The sequence below is a fragment of the Triticum urartu genome, chromosome 2A (assembly GCF_056163025.1).
Source record: "Triticum urartu cultivar PI428250 chromosome 2A, HENAU_Tu73, whole genome shotgun sequence".
Lineage (NCBI taxonomy): Eukaryota > Viridiplantae > Streptophyta > Magnoliopsida > Poales > Poaceae > Triticum > Triticum urartu.
In genome coordinates, this window is record NC_141874.1 from 20023664 (window position 1) to 20042276 (window position 18613).

Sequence of the window (18613 nt, forward strand, 5' to 3'; positions counted from 1 at the left end):
GGCGGTGTCAGCCGGGGATGGGGATCGCGCCGAGGGGCCAGGAGGTTGGCTAGGCGACGGAAGGCCCGCTTGACGTCCGGGGCGTCGGGGTTGGGCTGGAGCTGGAGGATGAAGAGGGAATCGAGGCGGCCGGAGGGGAGGAGGCACTCGACGGCAAGGTGGACGCAGCCCCTCGCCGGTACGCCCCCTGGTGGCGGCTCGGCAGCCGAGCCCCTCCGCGGCCGCTTGTGGATAAGCGAGGCCGGGGGCCATCTTAGGCGGCGGTAGAGTGGCAGGAGACGCCGAGACGGGATAAGCGGCGGGCGGCAGGCGGCAAGCGGCAGCAGACGGGATAAGCGGCAGGCGGCGAACGACAGGAGTCTTCGAGAGGGAGCAGGCCACCGCTCGGCAGACTGAAAAGTTTGACCATGAATCAAATTGCAGGAAACGACAGTGACAGGAACCAATACAGAACCAGATGAGCGATCGAGACGGCGCCGCCGTGGAGGAAGAAACGCTAAACATACGCTAAATCTATCTAAACTAGATGATAACCCGCACGTTGTTGCGAGAATCGGTTGCAGTATATTTAGATGATATTTGATTGTATGGAATATAAATATTTGGATTAGTAACAATGTGAAACAAAATAAAAAAAGTATACAACTTAGTATATTTTATTAGGTACAGTTGTAAAATATTTGTTGAATATAAGTAGAATAATAGAATGAATTTTTTTCCATGCATGGTTGCATGTGGTGGTTGGTTTTTCCTCATGCATGGTTGCATGATGAGGTGGGTCTTATCCCATTCATAATTGTATGATGATGTGGCATGCTTACATGTTGAGATAAATAAGTTAGTGGGGATGAATCTCTTAGGTATATAGGATAAGTCATATGGCAGTCCAAAAAAATTGAAACGGCAAACCAATATGGGCATCCAGGTCCCGCTATTGGTTATTGACTGGAGACGTGTCTCGGTCATGTCTACATTGTTCTCGAACCGTAGGGTCCGCACGCTTAAAGTTACGATGACAGTTTCATTATGAGTTTATGTATTTTGATGTACCGAAGGTTGTTCGGAGTCCCGGATGTGATCACGGACATGACGAGGAGTCTCGAAATGGTCGAGACATAAAGATTGATATATTGAAAGCCTATATTTGGGTATCGGAAGTGTTCCGGGTGAAATCGAGATTTTACCGGAGTACCGGGAGGTTACCGGAAACCCCCGGGAGGTATATGGGCCTTAGTGGGCTTTAGTGGAAGAGAGGAGAGGTGGCCAGGGCTGGACCGCGCGCCCCTCCCCCCTAGTCCGAATAGGACAAGGAGAGGGGGGCGGCACCCCCCCCCCTTCCTTCTCTCTCTCCTCTTTCCCCCTTCCCGAATCCTATTCCAACTAGGTAAGGGGGGGGGATCCTACTCCCGGTGGGAGTAGGACTCCTCCTGGCGCGCCCTCCTCATGGTCGGCCGCACCCCCCCCTTTGATCCTTTATATACGGAGGTAGGGGGCACCCCTAGAGACAAGTTGATCCACGTGATCATATTCTTAGCCGTGTGCGGTGCCCCCTTCCACCATAATCCTCGATAATATTGTAGCGGTGCTTAGGCGAAGCCCTGCGATGGTAGTACATCAAGATCGTCACCACGCCGTCGTGCTGACGGAACTCTTCCCGACACTTTGCTGGATCGGAGTCCGGGGATCGTCATCGAGCTGAACGTGTGCTAAAACTCGAAGGTGTCGTAGTTTCGGTGCTTGATCGGTCGGGCCGTGAAGACGTACGACTACATCAACCGCGTTGTGCTAACGCTTCCGCTGTCGGTCTACAAGGGTACGTAGATCACACTCTCCCCTCTCGTTGCTATGCATCACCATGATCTTGCGTGTGCGTAGGAAATTTTTTGAAATTACTACGTTCCCCAACAAAAACCTTGCCTGGAATAGAGGCTTGGGTATTCCTCTGATCGCCAGTTCCAATCACGCAGCAGTACGCGTTGGTTTCTCAGACCGCATCCCCTTTAACTAGTTGTTGAGTTGGTTTTCCCTCTCTTCTTCCCTCCCCCTTCCCGCGGGAGAGGGCGCGGGCACGGGAGATGGTTTTGGGTGGGTCAGGGGTGTTGGACAGGCACATGGAAGTGGTCCGGACGCCCGCAAAGCCCCACCCCTCTCGGTTTGCTTCCATTTTGCAGGAAAAAAGACGTCTGGACTGCTACACGGACCGATGTGTTACCGCGTTGGATAGCAAAACACGTCTGGACCGCCCGATCCGGACAGATGTGGGCGGTTTGACGGTCAACGTTGGAGATTCCCTAACATTAACACTAAATGAGTACATGACGGTCTTGTTATTTAGAAACCCGTCTCAAGTAATTTACTAGGTTGATACAATAAAACATTCTACCAAGTTCTGTAGATATTTTGATATACTATGGATACAAACACGTATAAATGTGACCTAATATATTAAGATCATAAATGTTTTGTGATCAACCTGGTACTTTTTGTGTGCTTAGGTTTAGCGTGAAGTTCAAATACAAACTTTTCACCTTTAGTGTCGATTTACTGAATGATTTTGATTAAAGTTTTGGAGGACCTTAGTCTACAAGTTTTTCTCCTGTAGAGACAATTTGGATCAAAGAAACCAGATCAAGAAAAACAAGTATTATATTTTTTTTCTATTCCTTAGTTCCGTACGATTGCTAACTAGAGGTTACTCATGAAAACTTTCTAGAGGGAGATTAGATCTCCCCTCCCCCAAGATTGTACAAAATTGTTATTAAAAAACATGTCTTGTATTCAAGACCATCTCTAGATTCTCATAGGATTTAGGATGTCATGGCATTCAAAACCAATGGTTTTTTTCCTATTTCTACGTGGAATTATGTGCTTCAAAGTGTCATTTAGGCAAAATTAGTTGTGTGAAATATAAAAAATTAGTATAAATAGGTGTTTCCGACATGTGATGTTAGAAGCCAAATTAAATAGTAGGCAAAATCCATGTTTAGGTTTTCAAGTTTTTTTGCGGGTAAGAGTTGTATTAATCAGTGAGCAAGAGGAATACAATCTAATTTACACAAGTCCACTGCCTCCGGGGGGCGGAGCCCAACCAAATTACTGTTTTACCTTCATCTTGCGAAAACTAAAAAGTCGCTAACCACATTCTGGTTGCGATTGACATAATAAACTCTAATTGTACGAATGGACATCAAATGCTTAATCTCAGTCACCAGGGAAGCGAAGATTTATCTATCTATGTCTCGACTATTAATAATGTTCACTGCGACTGTTGAGTCCATTTCCACGAGTATCGGAAGCTCCGGTCTCTAAATTGCAATGGAAATACCCTCCATGCATGCACCCAGTTCTGCCTCAAGAGCATTACGACAAGAGAAGAGTTCTCTAACACTACGAGAAAAAAATATTGCGCAGATTGTCGCGTAACACCATTCCGGTTGCAGCATTACCATTCTCAGTCCAAGATCTATCTGAGTTGAGCTTCACCCAGCCCGCCGGTGGAGGAGTCCACTTAACAGGCATTTTTTGCATTTGTAATTCATGTGGCAGTCTGTTCAAGTGATCAACGGAAATAACAGCCTTTCCTTTTGCCGGATCTACTATCGAGTTCTAGGCAATCATGAAAAAAGACTCAAGATTGCTACAAAGAAAAGTTTTAGAGGCCTGCATCGGAGGTGGGATATGGCCCTTTCAATCTGACTGAAGGGAAAAAGAACATCTAGCAACCATTCAACTCCCGTGTTGGTGATCTCCTATAGTTTTGCAAGATGCCAAACATCACTTATACATTTCCAAAGGTCCACTACCAGTGGGCATCTACACAAAGCATGGAAACATGACTCTGTTTCTCTATCAAAAATCGGACAAACATCCTTTCCTTCAAGTCCCCGCTTGTGTTTATGTTGCCACGTTGGAAGGGAATTAACAGCCACTCGCAATGCAAAATTCTTAACAGAAGGCAGAACATTGCAGCCCCAAATAAGTTTCCAACACGCCCTCCGACCATCAGGCGCCAAACTAGTTGATACTGAATTGGATTTGTACATCTCTTCGAAGGCCATATCATAGGATGACTTCACCGAGGAACGCACCCATCTTCCGCGGTCCCCCATGCAAGCACATCATCGCCGAGTCTTGGAGAGGCATGGATTTTTAAAATCTCTGAGACATCACATGCGAGAAAAAAAGTTTGTAGCAAGTTGACATTCCAAGAGCCATCTGTATACAACAGTCGCGAGACATAACATAGCCGGCAGCGGCCCTGTGAAGAGATAGGCGTATATGAAAAAGGTCTTGGGATCCAAATATCCCTCCAAATCCTTATACTTTGTCCATTACCAACCCTCCAAACCAGAACCTTTTTCAGAAGATCTAGGCCAAGAAGATGATGCATTTCTCGAAAAAATAGTGTCCTCCAATTTCCCATTTGGCTAATACCGAGCTTTGACGAGCTGAGCACAAAGACTCTCAGGCCTAGTCAACAGCCTCCATGCCTGACGCACTAGAAGTGCTTGATTGAAAATCTGGAAGTCCCTAAAACCAACACCACCTTTACTTTTCGGTTGTTGAAGCTTCTGCCAAGCCTTTCAATGGACCTTACGTTTCCCTTTACTCGCTCCCCAATAAAAGCTCCTGACCATATTTGCCAAGTCATCACAAACTGAAAAGGGTAATTTGAAAACACCCATGACATAAGTGGGAAGTGCTTGTGCCACAGCCTTAATAATGACTTCTCTACCAGGTACATACCCTCAATGACAAATTTCCAATTCTCTCTTGCAGCATCACTTGCAGCCTTGTGGTCTTGGGTGACCCTAATATATTATATCACATTTATATGTTTTTTTGGAACCCCAATAAATTAGAATAAACTCCGTTAGAAGTCTTTTAATTTTGCTGATTTTTTACTGTTCTATTCATAGATTTTTAAAAATGATAGCTTGGTTAAATAATGGAAAAACATGAATTATGAAAATTTTAAAAATAAATAAAAGTTTTACATTCACATGCGTAAATATGTTTGCCAAATATTTTTTAAATCCAATATTTCAAAATAAATTGACCATGTATTATAATTATTATATGCGTTGCATATTATAAAAGTGATATTCATATACTTATAACATATTCATCACGCATTGTAAACATTTTCAGCTTATATTTATAAAAAGTAATTCATGCATAAAAACAACGCAGAAAAAATAAATGGAAAATATGAAAAATTACAATAGAAAATAAGAAAATTGGTAGAAATATAGGAGGAAAGAGAAAATAAAAACAATGAAAAAACAAAAAAGCAACTAAATCTGAAACAACAAAAAAAGACGGACACAATCTTACATTGACTGCCCCAGCAACCAACACAGGGTTGCACGCGCGGCCGTCTATAGCTTTTTTTTGTAACAATATTAATATTGGGATGGAGTTGTATTTTATTTGTTACACCATATATTGAAGTGTGTTTGCTCTAGTTCATTATTTCTGAAAACATTTGTCGTTTCTACGCATGCTTGCAATGCAATTTTTGGCCTATGTGTTCCTGTTATGACAATCATTGATGTCATCTATACAAGAGGTTTTTTTAAAACAAAAATTTGCAAGTAAGAGCAAATGAACTCCCCACAAAAAAAATGATAATCCAGAAAAACTTTGGGGACATCCGGTAAACCAAACAACTTTGTTTTTCTTTCTTTGATGAAGAGTGACAAAAAAAAGGATAATCCAATGACTTGGATCAGAGCATTTGGGTGAGAAAAAGAGATGGGGTCAATCAAACCCAATTAATCGTGTCTGAGCCACTACGTGAAAGGCACAATAACCATAGAATCCAATTTCACGGGCGTAGTGAACCAACCTGTGATTAGATAATTAGGAGCATAGTGGTACCCTCAGCTCATTGGTGCTTGCATTTTTCTGAATTTATTTCAGGCCTTTCGACGATGCGCATTTAGTGGGAGGAGACGTCCCCATTGACTACGACGGCGTCTGTAGCGACTTCATCAATCTCAAGATGATATGACGGCTCAGTCGTTCGAAGGTGTTTATATGGACAAGGTGTATGTGCATGCGTTCATAAGAATAAGAACGAGTATATGCACTTGTATATATAAGCGTCCACTTCTGTATTTTGTGAAGTACTCACTCTGTCCGAAAAAGCTTATCTCAAACTTGTTTCTCAAATAAATGTATCTAGCATCAAATTAGTGCTAGATACATCCATTTGAGGATAAGTTTTTCGGAAGGAGGGAGTAGCACGCTGGAGTATGAGCCAGCTGTGCGCGCACACGGTTGCGTCGCAAAGCAGAACAAAAAGCGCGCAGCGCGCTGGAGTATCAGCCCGAGGTATTCGCGTGACATGTGGGCCCAGACTTCTCAGTGGGTCCTACTCATTGCCTCGCCGCGTATCAGTTTCGGCCGCCTCCAACTCTGCTCCTTCCCGCTTCGCCCCGCTGCTCCCGCCGCGCCGGTCTAGACCCGGTCCACATGAACCTGCAAGCTGGGACCCGCACGCCATTGAGACAAAGCAGGGGAATGCCGGTCGCGGTGCACCATGGACCGGCACCACCCACCACGTGACCGGTAGCTGGGATCCGATGCTTGCTCTGCTTTGCGCTGCACGCCGGCCGCCAGCGTCTCTATGTGATCCGATCACAGCAAACCGTAGGTGGATACGTTATTCAATTCCTCCTGTAGTAAATACCCATTTTATGTATCTCTCCGTCCGGAAATATTTGTCCTAAAAATGATTGTATCTAGACTTATTTTAGTTATAGATACATTCATTTTATCCATTTCAAAGACAAGTATTTCCGGACCGATGGAGTATATTTCTCTACCCTGACGAAAATATTGCATGGAACAACATTATACCCGCTCTTATACATTTCAAAATGTTTTGGTTCAAAAACTTCAAACCACCAAGTCAAAGATTTTCCTTCCCTTTTGGTCGATTTTTATACAAGATATTTGCCTGATCCAGTAGTAGTAGTAGTAATAATAATAATAATAATAATAATAATAATAATAATAATAATAATAATAGATATGCATGGTTGCTAGCAGGAACAAGATATGGACAATTCCCAACAGAAAACAAGATATGGACAACAGACTTTATGCATATATGCCTTCATCCTGTCACGCACTCTACAGAATGGATGTCCGCGCATTGTTTTGTGATCTTAGTCAAACAAGACGTACCTGGAATGATCGACTCTTACCACTTTACATCCAAACGAACCGTCACCCATTATCTAGTTGCATCACCACATCTTCAGCATTACCTGGCCAACCGTCGGAGATGTAATATAGACCATGTTAACGCGAAGAACTCAAAGCTTTTCGTGCTACAAGGTGGACCCCCGTACATTGTGTTGCGCTTGCGGCACTGTTTATATCCGAACAAACCGTCATCCTTTGTCTAGTTGCGTCGCCATGTCTCGAACACCTACGTCTCCGGCATCGCCCAACCAACTGTCATAGCTGTAATACATACCGTGTCAACGCGGAGAACTCAATGCTTTCCCTCCCTCGCGAGCCCACTCCCCCTTAGTCGCCCCCCGATAGCCCCATTATTATTTCAGCCAACGTAACAACGGAAAGATTACGACTTTCGCCTTTCGACGGCAACATTTAAACCTCCAACGGTAAACCCAGCCGAATTCCGGAAAGAAACACCCGTCGCCAGCCCGCCTCCCATAATCGCCGATGCGCGGGATAACGATTCGCGCATCGTCTTGCACCGCGGATAATCTCGGCAACAAACATTTGCCAAAAACGTGAGCCGAAACCCCTCTATAAAGCCCGAGAAAAACCTCGAGAAGAACAAGAGAGAGAAGGAGGAGAGAGAAACAAAGAGAGCTCTTGAGTTGGTTTTCCCTCTCTTCTTCCCTCCCACCTTCCCCTCCTCCTTCCCCCCGAAGCCAAAGCTTCCCGCTTCCCCACCTCGCCGCCCCGCCGCGGCCGGGCCAAACCCTACCCCGTCCCCGTCCCCGCTCGCCGCACGCCGGCGCGCCATGGACGGCTCCCCCAGCCTCCCGCTCCCGCTCCCGCGCCCGCGCCCCGCCCACCGGCCCCCGCTCCCGCCGCAGGTCTTCCTCCGATGCCCCGCGCCGCCGCGGGGCGCCGTCCCCGCCGCGCCGCCGCACGTGCACTACTTCCGCGCCCCGTCGCCCATCCCCGTGTACTCCCCGCGGCTCCCCGGGCCCCGCTACATCGCCGCTCGGCCCCCGACGCCGCCCCCTCCCGCGCCCGCTGCTGCCGCCGCGGCGCCCTCGCGGCCGCCCCAGGCCTCCCCCGCGCAGCTGCCGCCTCCGAGACCGCCGCAGCCGGTGTACGAGAACGTCGTGCCGCCGCCCAGGAGGAGAGGGAGGCCCAAGTCCAAGGCGCCGGTAAGTCAATCGAAATGTACTACATTCAGCATTGCTGTTTCAATCTGTTCCTAGCTAATTGCGGCGATCCTGCGTCGTGTGCTCGAGAAATCGTGATTGATCCTAGTGTTCGTCACCACATTCGATCGTTCAGCCCTGGGCACCGTGAATTTCGGTGGGGTTTTTGTGATTTCCTGTAGGTTTGCATCAGGAAGAGTTTCTGCTAGTTGAATCAATTGACAGTGAGCTCGAATGGTCCTTTGGGTAGTGGTAATGTATCCAGTGAACTCTACCATGACTAAGGGCAACACTGTAATGTTCCCACGGTTAGCTGTACGGCCAATGTGCGTCGTTATGATCGCCGTGTTAGATTAAACTCTTGCGGTGTTCGAACAAACCTGCACTCCAAACATGAAATCGACGTCCGATTGACGTGCTCTGTTTTGGAGGGAACATCTCAGATGAAGACTAGTATTTAGTAAAGCAGCATTGTGTATGTGAGCTTTAGTTTATATATATATGCATCCTCATTTAGTACTTCTTCTATGCAGCTTATCTTTCTCTTCAGCCTAGAACTGATCATAGTAACATGTTCTATGTGTATGTTTGGAGTGTCGACCCAGGTTGTCTAAGTATATTTGTAGTTATGATTTTAATCTCACCTTGAATGTCTAAAGTGAGTTGTAGAAGCATATAATGTCTTTGGATGATTTTCAGGCTGAGGGTTTATGACCTTTTGCACCTGGCCTTATGAGATAAGACTGTCCTGGTACTGAACTTATAGTGCAACGCTGCGCACAATTTTCTTATAAAAATAGTCAACTCTGTTTTTGCAGTATATATATCCGAACTTCATTTTCACCCCTTGGAATGAGGGCTTATACTTGCTGAATTGATTTGATTATATCCTCATTTTAAAAAAGTTAGAAAGTTAGCACAGCATACCGTCCATTTCAAGACTCATGGATGCCGTAATTCATCTTTAGAAACGACATAGTGTTCTATTATGGTTATTTCAATTAGCTGCATTCTGTTAGCGAGTTAGTGTACCTATGAGACTATAAGTGTTACCAACATCTTCATGTATCTTCTTCACATGATTTAGGAAAATGAGCAGAAAATTGAAATAGAAAATGCCCAGTCTGAAGTTGGGAAGGGAGAGATTAGTCAAGGGCATCATAAGGAGAGTACCACTGGACCAACAAAAGGTATCAAGCGAGCAAGAAAACCACATGGATCAATTGAAGGTGCGCTCTTGGTTGCATTTAAGTCAGTTTACAAAATATTCGATGTGCGTCACTTTGGTCATTTGATGATAATACTTCCAGTTTATTATTGAACCAAATTTGTTAATATAATAGTCATTTGTTGACGGCACCAATTTTGCTTTCAGGAGATGCAGCAAACAACTGCCGCTATGACAGTTCACTAGGTAAAGTATGCTGTTGATCTTCCAAAGTTAAAAAAAGAGATGATGTATGTTTGTTGCTTATTATTTTCTTCATGCCAGGTCTGCTGACAAAGAAATTCATCAACCTGCTTAAAGGAGCAGAAGATGGAACCCTTGATTTAAATAAAGCAGTTGAGATACTGGAGGTCTGGTTTAGTATATAGCAAAATGAAATTTGCTTTGTACTGTCTCAGCCTTGTTGGTGTCTGTTCTTTTTTCATTGTCTGGAGTTTAGTGCCTTAATGTCTTTTAGTTTTATTAATTTCTGTAGGTGCAAAAGCGGAGGATATATGATATAACAAATGTCCTAGAAGGTGTAGATTTAATTGAAAAGGGCCTGAAGAATACGATTCGTTGGAAGTAAGTGCCCCATGTTTCTGCTTTTAATGCATTTTCCCAGTCGTAGCTTTTTACTGATGAAATAAATACATCTGAAGGGGATTTGACATGTTACTGCCTAAGGAGGTGGAGCTCCAAACTTCTGCATTGAAGGTACACTATACTACTCAACTGTATGATCTTCATTTTCTGTTTTTATGTTTTTGTTACTATATTCATGCTTTATATACATACACTGTGCGTGCATTATTAAGCTTTAATTTATTTTTCATTATTACAGAGGGACGTTTATTTGCTCATTTTTCTACAGTTGCATTTAGTTTCTAATTGTAATTATATGACTAATCAGACCATGGGTGTCGCAGCAAAGTGTTTCTATAGTGAATGGTGTGTACCGATGATTTAGTGGATGCAACACGCCCACTGTCTTGTAAAAAAAAGTTCTAGGAAATATCCAAGTCATTATGAGTATATCTAAGATAACCAGAGGAATAAAGCACGTATCAGAATTCCATTAATCTATGTTAAGCACACTTCGTTTGACTGAGGGCTTTCTGCCTTTCTCAAAGTTCACAGTATTGTCTGCAAAATGCAATCCCCCTTTTTTCCCTGATGAAACAAAATGCAAATTAGCAGGCCCATCTTCTGACAGCAAGCCAGTCGACCTGAACATTAGCATTATTGTCCTAAACTTTTGTATAAAGTTTCATTTGATTATATTACAGGAGGAACTGGACTCATCACATGATGAAGAATGCAGGTTGGATGAGGAAATACGGTAAGTTCCTTCTTTTCACCGAAACAACAAAAATACCTGATCGCTGCTCTCTTTTTTGATGAATAGTTACTGATTCTGCAGAGAAGCACAAGAGAAACTGCTGGCGCTCAAACTAAATAAGGACAAAAAAAAGTAAGATTGTCGTCTCTTATGTTCACAAATAATATTTGTTGCTACAATCAACCGAGTCCTTATGTATTTCTGTTTAGGTGGTTGTATCTTTCCAAGGAAGATATTTGTAAGATTCCTCACTTACAGGTAAGAAAGTTCCTTGCTTCATGTCTGTTTCTTCTTCCTGTAATCACAAAGGCATTTCAACAATTGCCCCACTGATTGCAGGGATCCACTCGTATTGCAATACATGCTCCTCACGGAACCTGTGTTGAGGTTCCAGATCCTAATGCGGTAAGCAATCTCTAGTTACCTTTCAGCTATGTGGTTATAGCTGATTGATCTGTCTGGTTGTTGACGCTACTTCATTTACCAGGATATGGACATCTGCAAGGACCTGGAATCTCAAGAAAAGCATTACCAGCTTCTCTTGAGAAGTTCAATGGGTCCCATTGATTGCTTTTTGATAAGGTAAACTGCCGCAAACCGCTTATTGTAGAACGCACACTCAATAGTACTAACGAAGCTGCTATTTTCTGCCAGTGACCATCAGGGGGTATCCGACCCAGAGCAGGTGGCACAAGACAATTTGGATCATGCATCCACAGCTGGAGGTTCAGATGCTCCAAGGCCGGTGGATGATCATCCAAGTCAAGCTCCCGAAAAGGGAGAGGGCGACACTGTCGGCAAGCATACATCGGAACCATCCAGTACACATGAACTGATGTCTGGCATTCTGAAAATCGTACTGCCAGATACTGATGTAAGGAATGCTATTAAAACAGCATCACAGACCCAACTAATCAAGGCTGCTCGATACTCATGTTCTTCCATTTTTTTTGCAGGCTGATGCTGATTACTGGCTCGCATCTGACGTTGACGCTACCATGACTGAAACATGGGCCACTTAGACTTGGTCCGCCACTACGTGGCGAAATAGCAATGACTACTCCACAATGCACATTCGCATTGGCGAAGGAACCGGAGCCTGGATCAGTAGGCCCACCTTCAGCGGGAGTCTTTCACTGGGTAACCGCAGATTTTCCATTCCCCCCCGGCGCATGCTCTGTTCCGGACTTTTGGCTGACTGGCAAAGCAGAGAGAGAGTATACTGTAGGCAGTAGATGTTGTACATTGGCAGGATGGTTGTAGCTGGTACCTCCTCCTGTGCATCTATACATGGGATAGGCTCAGCAACTGGGCCGTCCATTATACCGGCCTTCCTTAGTGGGACTGTGTGTGTGTATACCAAGATAGGAAGGCAACACAGTCCAGAAGAAGGCCAACATCCACCGGTCGGTGCGTGTTGTGTTGTTATCTGGTCTTCTCCCCCATTGAGGAGCGGCATCGGATGTATATCCTGACTGGCAACCTAGATTGCTGGTAGCATATCAATAAAGGTCAATACTTCATACCGATCATTGGTTCAGCTGTGTTAGTCGATATGATCATCATGAACCATTATCTTAAATTCTGCTGCAGCCTTTCTTTCGGCCGCGGTGGGCTCCTGTGTAGCTCATGTTGTGCTGTTCATTGGTGCGTGTTCCACCTGTGTCTCCTTGACTGTTTTCATATCTTGACACGGCATCTTCTCGACGCCTACAGTCTGATCTCTCAGGTTGTATTTTTGGTTTCATGTGTTGAGATATCAGTGTGCACAAGGGTACACCATGCATGATCTTGGCCATTTCTCAAAAGAAAGAAAAATGATGAAGTACTATGTACTAGCTATAAAACATTTCAGGAAGAGATGATCAATTGTCTCTTCGCATTCGCAAAACTGGCAACTCTTGTCACCTTTCCAAAGAAAACTCCGTAACTTGTCCTTGGTTGGAATACTAGTATTTCTCGGATCTTGGTACCAACCATATCAACACCTTGAGTCTAAGAGGTAGTTTGACTTTCTAGAGAAATTTATGGGAAAACCAAGAGTTGGCTCAACGAGCTTCCCATAAAAGGAGCAAATTGGAAATCGCTTGCTATGTTTTCTTTCTGAAATGTTTCAGAGTCTGTTTTGAATAGAAAGCAATAGGAGGCCCCCGTATACAGGTCCTGTGTATCTAGTTCATTATATGTATTTCGTGTCCTGTGAGAAGCTTGCATTCCTCTTCCCACTTATAACCTCGAGAAGTAAGACGCCGAAATTGTAGATGTCCGACTTGGTCGACAAAAGACCCTTGGAGTCATACTCCATCAAAATTCCTTCAGGCTTCTCGGTTACTACATTCATGCAAAAGGAAGATGGGCTCGAATATGGACCCAATGGCAATCAAAGTGCATCTTTTGTTTCCAAACTTTTGGTTCCTCCAATGTCTCAGATAATTAGATCTCCTAGGCACAAATAGTGTATGTACATGAACTAAGTCTAATGATGATCTAAAGTCTTAAATGTCACTCATATATATATGCATATCCATCTGATAGTGTCCACTTTCCCTCACACAAATTGCCAACGCCAACCACCAAGCATTCATCTTATATGCGTGTCTAGAATAGGGTGCATCAATGTTTTTCAATTGCTCGTGACATATCTACTCATTATATAGAGAGAAAAGAGGTTTTTTTGGCATCTCTTTCTAATGAACTTCTCTTTCATTCTTCATATAGATTAAGGGTGTGTCTAACTAACAATCGACTGATTTTCATTTAATCATAAGTCAAATTTGTGTCCAATCATTTTGCGCCATGTGTGCAGGCTTTAGTCAAAATTTGGACTGACCGCCCACAAGACACAAAACAGGCCAGGTACAAACAGTGTACGCAGGACCTGTACTAAACCACCTTGCAGAGCTGCTACTGATGATTGGACTGAAAATCCACCACATGGCCATTCTGATCACCCGCAGTTTAGACTTCAAAGCTGCGTATGAACGCTTGCACACTTCACCTCAGTCAACGTGCTTTGTCTGTGATTTTCTCTGACTGTGCTGTCATTTCTTTAGGAACTAAGCACAAAACCCATGATAAGAGTGGCAGAGAATAACAACGCCACCGAATCACTTGTGTCCAATAAGTACCGAATTTTGTTGTTTTAAGTATCTTAATTGCTATTCTTACTGAGACTGCTATCAGGCCCAAAACGGAATAAAAACCCCATCCAAAGATGATGGCTTATGAACAACACACAATGCATGCCCAGTTTGTAGGGACATACAGTGTTTCAGCAATGCTTGATACATCTATAGAAACAAAAGAACTGTTATTTCAACGCCCCTCTATTTCAGTAAGAGTAAAACTATTTGCGGAAGTCTGGATATCTTCTCTGATTTGCTCCATGTCAATTCTTCGTCGCGCGAAGTAGGCCGGACGATTGGGGTCCAGAAGTGTGGTGCTTCCATTCTCCAGGACGAACACAACATATGACATAAGTGGCCTGTCATCTGGGTTCTCCTCGACACACAACAGTGCTAGATGGATGCAAAGCACAACTTCATCTAGTGAACAAGCATCCATGATAGATGAGTCCGGCAACTCCTCTGCCCGCCCTTCTTTCCACATAGTCCATGACTGAAACAACCAAGAAGCTTATATTATTATTTTTCTTTTTGTTAGTCAAAATAAAAAAATGTTTTCAAAACTGGATCCACTTTTCAAATGAAAATTCTGAGAAGTCTTCTGTGTACTCACATAGATTATGAGGCTAGGGAAACCCATGGTTTGACTATTGGAGTTTCTTCTAATACCAGTTACAACCTCTAATAGTAACACACCGAAGCTGTATACATCAGACTTGGTAGAGAAGAGGCCTTCCATTGCATACTCAGGAGCCATGTAGCCACTGCTTGATCATTTTAGTTGCAAGAGTTACTAAATTGAGAGTTTTTTATAAAAAGAAGTTAATATGATATTTCTTTCAATGGATACTCACTAGGTCCCAACAATGCGTTGAGTATTTGCATTTTGTTGGTTATCGCCAAATATCCTCGCCATACCAAAATCCGCTATCTTGGGTTTCATCTCTGCATCTAGCAAAACATTTCCAGCTTTCAGGTCTCTGTGAATTATTGTGAGTCTTGAATCTTGGTGGAGATAAAGAAGCCCCCTTGCGACCCCTTTGATTATATTAAACCGTGTCAACCAATCCAGTAGCAATTTTCTTGAGTCATCTGTAAATAGAAGGAATGTAAGAAAAAGAATGTTTTGAGATGTTATAGGATATGATGGTGTGTTCCTAGAATATGTACCAAAAAGGGTAGCATCCAAACTCTTGTTAGGCATATATTCATAAATCAATAACTTTTCATCCCTGTCCGCGCAACACCCAAGGAGTTGAACCAAGTTTCTATGTTGCAATTTGGCAATTAGAATTACTTCATTGGTGAATTCCTTTGTTCCTTGCTGAGAATCCTTACTAAGCCTTTTGATAGCAACTTCTTGACCACCTAACATTCCCTAGAGAATTTGAAGGTAAAACCCTAGATACATGAGCCACTAAATTATGTTGGTATTACAATGAATAATATAGAAAATTCTTGAATATGTTACCTTGTAAACTTTGCCAAAGCCTCCATGTCCAATCTTACACGTTTCACTGAAGTTGTGAGTTGCTATGGCAATTTCCTCAAATCTTACAAATGGAAAATCATGATCATGGGGAGGGTTTCCTACATCAAGCTCACCCAATGATAATTTTTTGCGTTTTCTCCATTGTTCACTCTTACCTGCTTCCACAATATTATAATCATTTATTCTTTGATGAGTATATCATGGAAATAGAAATAATAAATGAAATGTTCTTTTTTACTCTTGGAACCCGCTGGTGTTCGACTAATACCCCCCTTATGAACACATACTTTCCCTAGAATCCCCCTGTCACCCCTACCTCCTCACCCCCATAGCATGTGCATTGTTCACTCAATCAGGCTCACCTATATCCTCGATACCTCGAATTCATAGCAAGGTTACACATCATCACTGTTTGTTTTATGAAGCCAGGTGATGTCGAGTATGGTTTCTCTGGCATGTGGACTCCATTATTATTTTTAGTAGATTGTCCATTGTGATTACATCATTTGGTTAAAGCAAGCTAGACTCATATAAGGGTTATTTTCTCTAGTTTTATGTGTCCAAACGATGTCAAGATTTTGTAGTCCAAGGGTACAACATGATAGTAAATATGAATTGCAAGCTCAGATGGAATATCTCATTTTTGAGAGAGAGAGAGAGAGAGAGAGAGAGAGAGAGAGAGAGAGAGAGAGAGAGAGAGAGAGAGAGAGAGAGGGGAGCTAAATGCACCTTTAAATTTTAACCATGCAAATGCTATGAATAGGAGTACCAGAACAGTTGCTAAAACTGGTAGCGCAATCCTCCCTGCATTGCTCTCTGCCCTTTTACCTGTGCAATACATACATAGCGTAAACATGGCAAACAATAGAGTACTCAAATAACAAATTAGTAAAGGGAGAGATTTTCATTTGAAACTTAGTACAAGGAGAGAATGCGGTACCAGCTGTCACATCTAGGCCAGCAAGTCGGAGATAGAGCGTGTTTCTACCAAACACCGCGCCAAGCTTTTCGGTGTCAACCAACTCCCCGCCCCAAACCAAGCACCTTGTCACGTTTCCTCCAGACCTGCTACTGCTCAGGTTAGCGTGTGCGTATGCCACACAGGAGCAGTTGCGGCTGCACTCTGTTGCGCACTCCTCGAATGTACTCTTGCCCCCACCGACGAGTGTGAACTTGTCGGGTGGCTTCATCCCCGGCAAGGCCAAGAAACCTTCACCACACCCGCCCAATGGCTCCTTCCGCCGGCATCCCATAGAGAACCTACCACCCGCCCACTCCTTCGTGCTAGACGGCTCGAAACCATCTAGGCACTTGCATGTTGGGATTGCTGCCGTCAGATCACAGTAGCCGTACGGACCACAATAGCCGTATAGGCTGCATTCAACGGTGGGCCATTTCACGAGGACCTCCCACGCCAACAACCTGTTGTTCCAGCTCTGGATTTGGAACTCGCCGGAGTAGGTCAGCACAAACCTAGTATGCGGGGTTCCATCGGAGAGGCTATATGTGATGTAGATCTCCTCGTCGTTGTCAAGGATGGCATGGTACATGATGACCCCTGTGCTGGTATTCGCCTGTTGGTATCGGCCCTCGCTCATCACAAGGTCCCCTGTCCATGGGGCACTGCGCAACACCGGGTGCTTCCCGTCCCAGACGAATACCTGGAGGAACGTGGTGGGATCGAATCCATAAGAAAAACGGCCTGGCGAGGGGTCGCCGGGGCCTTTCCAGGATATGAGGCGGTCACCGCCATCGTGGGTGTTGTACTTGCCCCGAAGCTTCATACCTGGGAGGTATGTGTCGGTGTGGTGGTCGAAGCTCTGCCACAGCGTGGTGCCGTTTGACGACCGGATAACAAGGTTGCCGGTGTTCAAAAGCACCGCCACAGGGGTAGACAAGCCTGGGGCAGCGGCCACGTTAGCTGTCGTCCAGAGGACACGGCCGCTGCCATCGCCGTTAGAAAGAACGAGATTGGAGGTGTTGGTGAGTGAGAGCACTGGTGAAGAGGAAGAGTTGGTGATGATCGGGGTTTCTCGGTTGGTGACCCACACCACGGTGAGCTCTGGAATGTCGTTGTACCATATGCCAAGGTACAACTTGGCCGGAGTACTGGTGGAGTTGCTTGGGGAGAAGAAGCCCAAGGCGAAAGCACCGCCATCGGAGATGATGGTGCTGCCAGGGGAGAGCGGCTTGCCGGGGACAAGCCGGTCATCGGACGCTCCGAACGGCAGGAACAGGAGGATCAACACCGCGGCGCGGTAGGTGAGAGGCAGCCAATCCATCGATGTACCATGCCACAAAAATCTTGGTACAAAACTGGTTTGCAAAGTGGGAGTAACTGAGTAAGTGTATATATACTTGCACCCAATGAGCCTTGGTCTACAAGCCAAAAAAAGAAAAGAGTTGACGAAGATGAATCACAGGCAGCATCCAGGCATTTTCGTCCGTGGAAGAAGAAGATTACTGAATAATGCAAGATCTTGAAATGCTAGCAGGTTGGTTTGGGAGCTGAGTGTATTGGAGCTTTGGAGTTTACATTTCAGCTGTCCACGTCGGAGTTGGGATGCCACCGTCACTGCTGACTAGACAGATCAGTGACTGCTCATAAAATTAACCGGCTCCAACGTGGTTGGATCCCAGTAGTAATTCTAGTTGTTGCATGGTCAGACCTAACACAAATGTACGACCAACGAACAAGCTAGGTATTTCTTACCGTGTTCGCGTGCAGACTGAATGTTTTTCTCTTCCTCACCACGTCACAACTTACAAAGTTAGCAACATACAGAGGGGGTACTTTTCATCCGGTAAGTTGAACGAATATGCTGCGATTCGGCAATTAGAATTATTTTATTCTTGGATTGCTCTGTTGTCTAGAACCTTACTTAGTCTCTTGACATCAACTTCTTCACCACCTACCATTCCATTCTCCGGATAAATTCTAGATCCATGAACCACTCAACTCCGTTGATATTAGATTTTTTTCTTTGCAGGGACCGTCGATATTAGAATGAACAATAGAAAGTTACTGAAGTTGCCTTGTAAACCTAGAGATGCGCCAACACA

At 44.4% G+C, this 18613-nt stretch overlaps 2 protein-coding genes across 3 annotated transcripts; one reads left to right on the forward strand and one right to left on the reverse strand.

Moving 5' to 3' along the window:
- The first annotated feature begins 7466 nt into the window (after positions 1–7466).
- LOC125540679 (transcription factor E2FC) lies at positions 7467–12456 on the forward strand. The gene is made up of 13 exons (XM_048704268.2): positions 7467–8387; positions 9472–9613; positions 9760–9798; positions 9877–9962; positions 10088–10176; positions 10254–10308; positions 10881–10933; positions 11015–11065; positions 11143–11191; positions 11273–11338; positions 11421–11515; positions 11588–11807; positions 11890–12456. The coding sequence occupies exons 1-13, from the start codon at positions 8013–8015 to the stop codon at positions 11953–11955; spliced, it is 1386 nt and encodes a 461-aa protein (XP_048560225.1). The 5' UTR covers positions 7467–8012; the 3' UTR covers positions 11956–12456.
- Positions 12457–13768: 1312 nt separating this feature from the next.
- Positions 13769–17852, reverse strand: LOC125534754 (G-type lectin S-receptor-like serine/threonine-protein kinase At1g11300). 2 transcript variants are annotated; one of them, XM_087542779.1, is made up of 7 exons: positions 16491–17852; positions 16280–16378; positions 15530–15705; positions 15229–15436; positions 14913–15150; positions 14672–14822; positions 13769–14551 (listed from the first exon to the last, which is right to left on the reverse strand). In XM_087542779.1, exons 1-7 carry the CDS (start codon positions 17830–17832, stop codon positions 14249–14251), a joined length of 2517 nt encoding a protein of 838 aa, XP_087398905.1. In that variant the 5' UTR covers positions 17833–17852; the 3' UTR covers positions 13769–14248. The 2 variants fall into 2 exon arrangements, with proteins under 2 accessions (XP_087398905.1, XP_087398904.1); XM_087542778.1 differs by having other exon boundaries at positions 14913–15436.
- Positions 17853–18613: the final 761 nt, after the last annotated feature.